At 43.3% G+C, this 10,720-nt stretch overlaps 1 protein-coding gene across 1 annotated transcript in view; it reads left to right on the forward strand.

Annotated features, from left to right (window-relative positions):
* LOC115193069 (mucin-2) overlaps window positions 1-10,253 on the forward strand; it is a 30,011-nt gene extending 19,758 nt beyond the window's left edge. Inside the window, exons 29-46 of the mRNA XM_029752054.1 lie at window positions 186-716; window positions 896-1,070; window positions 1,275-1,522; window positions 1,923-2,106; window positions 2,603-2,816; window positions 3,369-3,544; window positions 4,780-4,849; window positions 5,031-5,131; window positions 5,266-5,297; window positions 5,569-5,746; window positions 6,018-6,122; window positions 6,643-6,683; window positions 7,492-7,614; window positions 8,003-8,107; window positions 8,544-8,672; window positions 9,159-9,198; window positions 9,415-9,538; window positions 9,838-10,253. Of these exons, the coding sequence (XP_029607914.1) occupies window positions 186-716; window positions 896-1,070; window positions 1,275-1,522; window positions 1,923-2,106; window positions 2,603-2,816; window positions 3,369-3,544; window positions 4,780-4,849; window positions 5,031-5,131; window positions 5,266-5,297; window positions 5,569-5,746; window positions 6,018-6,122; window positions 6,643-6,683; window positions 7,492-7,614; window positions 8,003-8,107; window positions 8,544-8,672; window positions 9,159-9,198; window positions 9,415-9,538; window positions 9,838-10,048 (2,787 nt within the window). The 3' untranslated portion in view covers window positions 10,049-10,253. The remainder of the gene's footprint in view (window positions 1-185; window positions 717-895; window positions 1,071-1,274; window positions 1,523-1,922; window positions 2,107-2,602; window positions 2,817-3,368; window positions 3,545-4,779; window positions 4,850-5,030; window positions 5,132-5,265; window positions 5,298-5,568; window positions 5,747-6,017; window positions 6,123-6,642; window positions 6,684-7,491; window positions 7,615-8,002; window positions 8,108-8,543; window positions 8,673-9,158; window positions 9,199-9,414; window positions 9,539-9,837) is intronic.
* Window positions 10,254-10,720: the final 467 nt, after the last annotated feature.

Genomic DNA, 10,720 nt, shown 5'->3' on the forward strand with positions numbered 1-10,720 from the left:
CAACAACACCAATACCACCGACAACAACAACACCAATAACAACACCAACAACAACACCAATACCAACAACAACACCAACACCACCACCACCACCAACAACAACACCAGTACCACCAACAACAACAACCACACCAATACCACCAACAACAACAAAACCAACAACAACAACACCAATACCACCAACAACTACCACACCAATACCACTAACAACAACAACACCAACAACAACACCAATTCCACCAACAACAACAAAACCAACAACAACAACACCAATACCACCAACAACAACCACACCTAAACCACCAACTACAACGGAAGCCATAACTCTAACCACAACCCCAACGACAACAGAAGAATCAACCACAACCCCCAGGACAACAGAAGAATCAACCACAACCCCCAGGACAACTGAAAAACCAACCACAACCCCAACGACAACAGAAGAATCAACCACAACCCCCAGGACTACTGAAAAACCAACCACAACCACCTCTATAGACACCACAACCACTAAAGCTCCTACAACAACACCTAAACCACCAACTACAACAGAATCCACAACTCCAATGACATCCATATCACCAACAACCCATGAATCAGTTGTCACTGGTCCTACAATAACTGGTCCGACAGTAGGAGGTGTAGTCAGTTCAATACCAACCACAACTGGGACACCAACCCCACCACCAATCACTTGTCCTGAGTGGGACAAAGTGGTAAGTACCTCAATATAACCATCACATAATCAACTGGGCTCCCTTAACTTCGATTACACATAGCCAACATTTGAAGTCAATGAGGTGGAAAAGTCCTTTCAGAGACTTAGCAATTGATTCCTGTGTGTATTGTGAAAGAACTCTGATGACTTGTAATTTTCTTTCTCTCGAAACATCAGCAAAATGAGACTTTCTGGCTCTGCAACTGCACTTTGGCCAGATGTATTGAAAACAACACCATTGAGATCATTCCATATGAATGCCCAGAGCCTGAGCCAATCACATGTACCAATGGCAAGACACCAGTGCTACAGTGGGATGAGTTCTACTGCTGCCAACACTACGTGTGTGACTGTGAGTTGTGAAAGCTTCTTCTTCTTCTCCTCTGACCTGGTCAGGAAGGTAGATGGCCATGTCCAGTTTCTGTAACTAATAACATACACGTCCTTATCACTAACATTTGGAATAATACTCAATATAAATATTACTTCATACATTTTTTTTGACAGAGGATCGTAATGTCTGTCTGCTATATAAAAGTGTATATTTTCATGACAGGCGTCTGTGAGGGTTGGGGAGACCCCCATTATATCACCTTCGACGGGCTCTTCTACAGCTTCCAAGGGAACTGTACCTATGTGCTGATGGAGGAGATGTGGCCACGTCACCACTTTAAGATCTACATCGACAACGTCAACTGTGATCCCACCGAGGATGTGTCTTGTCCTCGAGCCATCATCGTGTCCTACCGCTCAACAGTTATAACACTGAAGAATCACAACCTCATTGGAGCTGCTCAGTTGGAGGTAACTTCAGTGGATAAACTGGCTCAGAAATCAATATAAGCAATTAAAACCATAAATACGTTGAATGGCTGGATTTGGGGCCTGAAGGACTGAAAAATGATTTCTTAGAAAATTTGAAAATGAAAGACAATTATTTTCCATTATTTCATTCTCTGAACTGAATTGTGCATTAGTTCTCAACATCCGTAGCTTTCATTGATACAAAATAAGAGTTTGATGTTCTCCATCAACTTAATTCAACCTGTAGTGTCATGATATTAGTAAGTCACCTTGTCTTTCTTTAAGAGATCCTGAAGATGGATTGATCTCTCTCTCTCTTCCATCCCTTTTTCCTATCCTTTTCTATCCCCCATCCGTCCGTCTCTCTTTCATCCCTCTCTCCCTGCCATCTGTCCTTCAGGCTCTTATTGGTGGAGTTTCCCTGAGACTACCCTTCACACGGCACGGTGTGAAGGTGATGAACTCTGGTATCAACATGGTCTTGGAGATAGCACAACTCCAGGTGGTAGTTACCTTTGGTGTCACTGGCTTCAGCGTCAACCTTCCTTGGCAACACTTCGGCAACAATACACAGGGTCATTGTGGTAAGGACTTAGTTTCATTCATTTGTTGTCCTCAAACTATGTATCGTGTGCATTTAAACAAACAGCTATAAGAGCTGAGAAATTATTGTGAATCACTTAACTTAAACAGAGAACGGTCACTTGGTATTCTGAGCATGGTGTGAGAAAGCGTAATGCAGCGGTCTTTGAATTGATGGAAATCATTTATCCAAGGTTGGAGGTGAACAACTAGCCTGGTCCCAGATCTGTTTGGGTTCTTTTTTTTACCAAAATCCTATGGTTGTTGTCAGATATCGAACCATAGGGTTTGGCAAGACAACACAAACTGATCAGGGACCAGGCTAGCAAACAATGGTTTGGGCTTTCCTGTCTGATGTCTGTGTCTGATATTTTTACTGTATGTGCTGTACTAAATGTGAGAAAGCTCCAACAAAGATTTCAAATGTATGTATTACTTTTAATAGCTGCAAATGGCAAAATAAACGACTTGAACCTGAACTGTATGCATCTCTTTCAGGAACATGTAGCAACAACCAGGCTGATGACTGCATGTTGCCTGGAGGTCAGCTGGTGGAGAACTGTGCTGTGATGGCAGACTACTGGCCAGCCAAGGACCTCTACCAGCCTGACTGCCATGTGCCACCTGGAATCCCCACCAACTCTCCTCTCCCTGAACCCACACAGAAGCCATGCAAGCCAGACTCCTCTGTCTGTGATCTCCTAAAGGACAGGTAAACATTCCTAAAGGCACTGTGATCTCCTGAAGGACAGGTAAACCTTCCTAAAGAACTGTGATCTCCTGAAGGAAAGGTCAACCTTCCTAAAGGCACTGTACAAGTTCTCTAATAAAATGTCCTGCTTAGGGTGATCACATGTAAATTACCCAAATGCCTGGAATGTGTGGGAATGTAATCATCTACTCCATTAAACAGTCTGTCAGGAGTGGCCAGCTACTTCATTGAACAGTCTGTCAGGAGTGGCCAGCTACTTAATTGAACAGTCTGTCAGAAGTGGCCAGCTACTCCATTGAACAGTCTGTCAGGAGTGGCCAGCTACTCCATTGAACAGTCTGTCAGGAGTTTGAGTAAAGTTAGAAGTCCTGTTGTAACAATCAACAATCTAACTTATCACAGACTAAAATCTCACATGCACAAATATAGCTCTTTACCCCTAAACTATACACAGAAGTGTGTTTTGTGTATGACAGAAACATATGTGATTCTTACAGTGTATTAGGAAGGTCTGTTTCTCATATACCTTCATCTCTGGTTTTCAATCCACAGCATTTTTGCAGCCTGTCATCCATTTGTCTCACCTGACAACTTCTACAAGGGCTGTGTCTATGACAGCTGCCACGTGTCCAACCCAGCGGTGGAGTGCACCAGTCTGCAGACTTACGCTGCTGCCTGTGCCCAGTTTGGAGTATGCATCTACTGGAGAAACCACACCGCCCTATGTGGTAGGGTTACTGTACTCATTGTAAAAATCCAGACTCACCATGTTAAATAGGACTCACCTAATAAGGATAGATAAATAAGTCCACCATTGAAGAGATAAGAAATACTGTGTAGATGACCAGGAACCAGGAACTGTGTTGATGAGACCAGGAACAATACTATACTAACACAACTTAGTATGTGTTATAGATGATAACACAATAGAGGAGGGGGATTCTATTTGTAAATATTGGATTAGTGCATTTTTGTATTTGAGGTGATAAATTATGGAGAGAGTGGACGTCCTTGTCTGGTTCCCCTTTGTAATGTGTAATATAGTATGGGGCTTCAGTCCAACAATCAAGTGATTGTAAATAATTAGTCAGAACATTTTTCAATGGTGATAACACTTTTTACATCAGCAGTTGTCACAAAGTGCTAATACAGAAACCCAGCCTAAAACCCCAAACAGCAAACGATTCAGATGTAGAAGCACAGTGGCTTGGGAAAACTCCCTAGAAAGGCAGGAACCTAGGAAGAAACCTAGAGAGGAACCAGAATCTGAGGGGTGGCCAGTCCTCTTCTGGTTGTGCTGGGTGGAGATTATAAGAGTACATGGCCATTAAGGCCAGATTGTTCAACAGCAGGTTCGGTAGAGAGAGAGAGAGAGAGAGAGAGAGAGAGAGAGAGAGAGAGAGAGAGAGAGAGAGAGAGAGAGAGAGAGAGAGAGAGAAGGTCGAAACAGCAGTTCCGGGACAAGCACATCCTTTGAACAGGACAGGGTTCCATAGCCGCAGTCACAACAGCAGGTCCGGGACAAGCACATCCGGTGAACAGGACAGGGTTCCATAGCTGCAGTCACAACAGCAGAAATTGGATCAGCATTACGACCAGGTTGACTGGGGACAGGCACAGCCGGGAGTCGTCAGGCCAGATAGTCCTGAGGCATGGTCCTTGGGCTCAGGTCCTCTGTGAAGGTAGAGAGAGAGAGAGAGAGAGAGAGAGAGAGAGAGAGAGAGAGAGAGAGAGAGAGAGAGAGAGAGAGAGAGAGAGAGAGAGAGAGAGAGAGAGAGAGAGAGAGAAGAATTAGTAGCACACTTAAGATAACACAGGACACCAGAGGAGACAGGATAGTTATACCAGATAGGACAGACTGACCCTATCCCCCTGGAACATAGACTATTGCAGTATATATACTGGAGACTGAGACAGGGGGTCCGGGTGTCACTATAGACTGAGTTGTATCTTTCTTCAACAGCCAGCGACTGCCCAGCTGACAAAGTCTACAAGCCCTGCGGTCCTGCCGAACAGCCAACCTGTGATGACAAGTAGGTTTCTATTTAGAGAGTGGTAGTGCAAAATAATCCTTGCTTTCATGTTTTATGTTAACTGAGGTAGACAACGTTATGACTGTCAAATAAGACAGAGAGAAAATACCTACCTACAGTTAAAGATAGAGTTGCTGTAGATAGGAAATCGGAGTTGTCACTGTAATGTTGTGTTCTACAGTCCAGACGAGTCTAGGATGAACTTCACCACAGAAGGCTGCTTCTGTCCTGATGGGATGAAACTCTTTAACAAGGACTCAGGGATCTGTGTTGATAAGTGTGGTGAGTGTTCCCAGTTACTGACATTGGTCCATTTCATGTGGATGATACAGAGAAGATCGATAGGACTTAGCCTTTTCAAGGATGTTTCAGGTCTATGAAAGTTCTACTAAATTGTCGTGTTTGTGTTTTTGAAGGATGCATTGACCCTGAAGGTGTTCCGCGAGAGGTAAGTAAGGCCTTTTGGTTTTGATTCATCGTTATTTTATTATACTAATTAATATAGCCTGTTATCTAGTCCATTGGCTCTGTCATGGATGATGCCAGAGGTTTCTATGAGGACCTACTTACAGCGTCCACACAGCATTATCCACATTGTCTGAAACCAAAATGGCCCCCTCTATGCCCTATATTTAGCCCCCTATGCCCTATTTAGTGCACTACATTTGACCAAACCCATTGATAGAATCACACTCCCTTCTTGTTGTATCTCATCACAGTTCAACGAGAGGTTTGAGTACAAGTGCCAGGATTGCGTTTGTTTGGAGTCCACCAAGACTGTGACCTGTAAACCCAAGGTCTGCTCCAAACCACCATTAGAGATATGCACTGGGCCAGGCTTTGTATATGTCAACCAAACCGATCCATCGGATCCATGCTGCTCCAGCCTCGTCTGCCGTAAGGATCTCCCAACACTTTTTTACCTTACATATTATAATCAGATCTATTTCAACAGTATTGTGCCGACCTGAACCGTACTGTGCTGGCTTGGATATGTTCTTTTCACATTGTCCTTTCCAGCACGGTCCCAGGAACTATGGTGGATGTGTAACAAGGCCAGCGCCGTACAGCTGGGCTCAGCTCAGTCGTGTTGAAAACACCCACATAGTGAAGACATGAATCAGCTCATATTATGATGTCCATACTCTGTTATTGTTTCCCCTCCTAGGTTGTGACAGCAGCACTTGCCCACCTACCAACATGAACTGTCCTATTGGGTTCGTGCCAGTGGTGTCAGTCCCTGAGGGAAAATGCTGTCCAGAGCACACATGTGGTATGGTCTCTTTACCTATATCTAGACTATCTAGACTATCTACATGTGGTATGGTCTCTTTACCTATATCTAGACTATCTAGACTATCTACATGTGGTATGGTCTCTTTACCTATATCTAGACTATCTAGACTATCTACATGTGGTATGGTCTCTTTACCTATATCTAGACTATCTAGGCTATCTACATGTGGTATGGTCTCTTTACCTATATCTAGACTATCTAGGCTATCTACATGTGGTATGGTCTCTTTACCTATATCTAGACTATCTAGACTATCTACATGTGATATGGTCTCTTTACCTATATCTAGACTATCTAGGCTATCTACATGTGGTATGGTCTCTTTACCTATATCTAGACTATCTACATGTGACATGGTCTCTTTACCTATATCTAGACTATCTTGTATTGCTGTGTTTGTATTGCTGAGGTAATACCAGTTCTTTTAGACAGCCCCATGGATTGGTTGTCTGTGTCTCTCTCTCAATTGGTTGTTTGTGTCTCTTGTCTCTTCCAGAGCCTAAAAGAGTTTGTCTTCACAAAGGCATTGAATACCTGGTAATGACAAACTATTCTGCTCTCTCATCTGAAATGTTCATTACATAAATAAACACTCTAGATATACTTGTTTTAATATATTGCAGTACATGTACATTACATCTCATATTCTATAAGGGTTCATGTCAAATAGTGTCGGAGAGAGTGGGTTTCCTTGTTCCAATGTGTCAGAGACAGTGGGTATCATGGTTAGAGAAAGTGGGTATCCTTTTCCCCCTGTGCCAGAGACAGTGGGTATCCTGGTTCCCCTGTGTTAGAGAAAGTGGGTATCCTGGTTCCCCTATGTCAGAGACAGTGGGTATCCTTGTTCCCCTTTGTCGGAACGAGTGGGTATACTGGTTTCCATGTGCTACAGACAGTGGATATCTTTGTTCCCCTGTGTTAGAGAAAGTGGGTATCCTTTTCCCCCTGTGCCAGAGACAGTGGGTATCCTGGTTCCCCTGTGTTAGAGAAAGTGGGTATCCTGGTTCCCCTGTGTCAGAGACAGTGGGTATCCTGGTTCCCCTGTGTTAGAGACAGTGGGTATCCTGGTTCCCCTGTGTTAGAGACAGTGGGTATCCTGGTTCCCCTGTGTTAGAGACAGTGGTTATCCTGGTTTCCCTGTGTCAGAGACAGTGGGTATCCTGGTTCCCCTGTGTTAGAGACAGTGGGTATCCTGGTTCCCCTGTGTTAGAGACAGTGGGTATCCTGGTTCCCCTGTGTTAGAGACAGTGGGTATCCTGGTCCCCCTGTGTTAGAGACAGTGGGTATCCTTGTCTGGTTCCCCTGAAGTAACGTGTAAAATATGATGACTTACTTGTTCTTCTAGCCTAATTCTAAAGTACCAGGATCAGAGTGCCAGGAGTGCACCTGCACCAACAAAGTGGACCCCAAGTCTGGTCATTACCAAATTGACTGTGGATTCATGCAATGTGACGAAGATTGTGAAAAGGTAAGAACTGGTATAGCTGCCGTGTCTGCTCAAATTTCAAATATTTACCAAAAGATGAAATACCATTGAGTAGCATAAATCTATTCAGTCAACAAGTTTTTATACTTTAATCGGCTGGTTTCCTAGACCCAGATTAAGTAAGTAAGTAAACCTTGTCTGATTCAGAACTGCCGACAGATTAAGCCTAGTCCTTGATTTAAAAATAATTCTCAATTGGTGGTGAGCCATCCGGGCGGTGAGACATCTGTTCTTGAGTTATTCTATTCTATTGAGTCTACTGGGAAGGCAATCGGTTGTATTCACTCTTTAATACCATGTATTATTATTATCGTTATCATTATTTTTAGGTGTTGTAGCAAGTCACTCATGTGTTCCTCTTCTCCTGCAGGGATATGAGTACCAGGAGCCAGGCTATTCTTCAGATGACTGCTGTGGTAAATGTGTTCAGACCCACTGTGTCCTCCAGATCAATGGGACCAAGCAGTTGTTGAAGGTAGGTATCGTTTCTGTCAGTTTAACTATCACAGATTAACTAAGAAGTAGTAAGTAGTTCTCTGATAAATGTTTATATTGTTTGTGGGTGTGTGTGTGTGGAACAAGCTTCCCCATAATATGAGGACAGCGGAGTGCCTGCCCATCTTCCTAAAACCTCTGACACCCTACATCTTTAAAGAGCTTGTTAAATAAATCCCAGTCCGCCCCACCCCCTACGAATGTTATATGTTGTTGTCTCACTTGTCTCACTATCTTAAGACAAATGCACTAATGTAAAACGTTTTGGATAAGAGCGTCTGCTAAATGACAAACATTTAATGTCAAACGTGTGTGTGTGTGTGTGTGTGTGTGTGTGTGTGTGTGTGTGTGTGTGTGTGTGTGTGTGTGTGTGTGTGTGTGTGTGTGTGTGTGTGTGTGTGTGTGTGTGTGCCCAGCATGGAGATACATGGTCAGCTCCTGGTGATAAGTGCCGGCAGTACAGCTGTGTGAAAAATGGTGATAGTTATCTGACCCAGAGCTCCAACATCCATTGCCCACCCTTCCAGGAGGCCAACTGCCAGCCTGTGAGTACAGTACACAACATAACAAGAACAGAAAGGTCAGCCTGTGAGTACAGTACACAACATAACAAGTACAGAAAGGCCAGCCTCTGAGTACAGTACTCAACATAGCAAGAAGAGACAGGCCAGCCTGTGAGGACAGTACACAACATAACAAGAACAGAAAGGCCAGCCTGTGAGTACAGTACACAACATAACAACAACAGGAAGGCCAGCCTGTGAGTACAGTACACAACATAACAAGAACAGAAAGGTCAGCCTGTGAGTACAGTACAGTACTCAACATAACCAGAACAGAAACGCCTGCTCACTGCAAATGCTCTCGATTACCAACCTTATTGACAATGTTTCGATCCACAATCATTTTCATCAGATCGACAGTACAGTACACACACTATACCAGTTTTCATTTGACAGAAACATTTCTTCACTTATCCTAATATGAAATGTATTATGTAAAGATAACATTGAAACTTTTTTTCACCACAGGGTTCAATTCAGACCGCTGCAAACGGCTGCTGTAGAATTTGTAAGTATGAAAATGAAATATTCAAAGCTGTTAACAATTTCATATCAAGATTGGAATGTGATCAGATTCATGCATCATAAAACCACTGATATTCATAATTGATAATGATTGAGAAGGAGAGCCACCTTGTAGTCAGTGAACTCAAACAGGTGCAGCTCTTTTTCATGGTCTTTCCAGACAGATCATGTTTAATGTTGTGTCTCCCTCCAATACCAGGTGTGGAGAAGGACAAGGCCTGTAAGATAGGATCCATGAAGAGTTTCATCAACCACATGAGCTGCCAGTCTATTGAGGAGGTGGAGATGCCGTACTGTGAGGGATCCTGCAACACCTTCACCAAGTGAGTGTGGAAACAATGCTAATATCACAACCAAGTGGAGCCTCATAACAGCCACAACACCATGGGGGTGTTTCCAGTATCCAGTTTAAGCAGAGTGATGGACTGAAAATCATTTTAAATGAATCTCCATTGAACATGGTTCTTATTCCAGGACTAGGTTTAATCTGTATCTGGGACAAACCCCCATATGTATTTGTGTTTTGTGAAACATGTCATTTGTTGAGGTGTCTTTGTCTCTTGGGGAGTAGATGATCTCTTAATCTCTGTGAACACCTCTCTTTTTCACTCCCGTCCTCCAGGTATTCTGCGATGGCTGCGTCTCTGGACCACTCGTGTGCCTGTTGCCAGGAGTCCCGGTCCAGTAACCGTACGGTGAACCTACAGTGTCTGAATGGAGATGTGGTGCCCTACACCTACCTACACGTGGAGGAGTGTAGCTGCAGACACAGCGACTGCCACAGAGCCATTAGGGTGCCTGCCCGCAAGACACGCAGCAACACGCTGGTGTAAATGGGATCCGTACTAATCCAGATGGGACTAGTCCAGCACCAATCCACTCGCTGCTTACTAAGGAACCCCCTGCTACCCTGCTTCACATGGCTGTTATTTATCTAATCGCTTGGTTTATATATAAAATGTAGATTAAATGATATTTAAAACATAGAAATGTAGAAACTTGTGCTTACTTATCTTATTAAAATGCAACCTTCAAATAGTTATGTTTGTTGTTTGTTTGATTGTAGAAGTGCATGCACCTTGTTTTGGAAAGCTTTGTTTTATTAAGCTGTGTAACCTCTTTAGCCTTCTTCATACTCCCAGTTTGAAGTGATTCCCCTCCAAAAAATGTTGCATATCCGATTAGAATCTGTATATTTTCCAACAGTTTGAACAGCCAAAAAGCACATGGAAGCAGACATTTCCAGCCACATTTCAAACCACCTTCGTAGGTCATGCGACATGTGTCTGAACGGTCAAATCTTGCTCAATTTGACCTCAGGTGGTTTTTAGACTGTTATTTGGCATTTTGCTTGCTAGCTTCTTTGATGACAGTTTAACAAGAACGTTTGGTAGCTAACTAGCTTGTTAATTGTTTACAAACAAATGAGTGAATATGCTAGAAAGCTAAACAACCACCTAGCTAGCTAGTTGACATGCTGTGGCTACGTAGCTAGCTAGTTGACT

This window comes from Salmo trutta, chromosome 4 (assembly GCF_901001165.1).
Source record: "Salmo trutta chromosome 4, fSalTru1.1, whole genome shotgun sequence".
NCBI lineage: Eukaryota > Metazoa > Chordata > Actinopteri > Salmoniformes > Salmonidae > Salmo > Salmo trutta.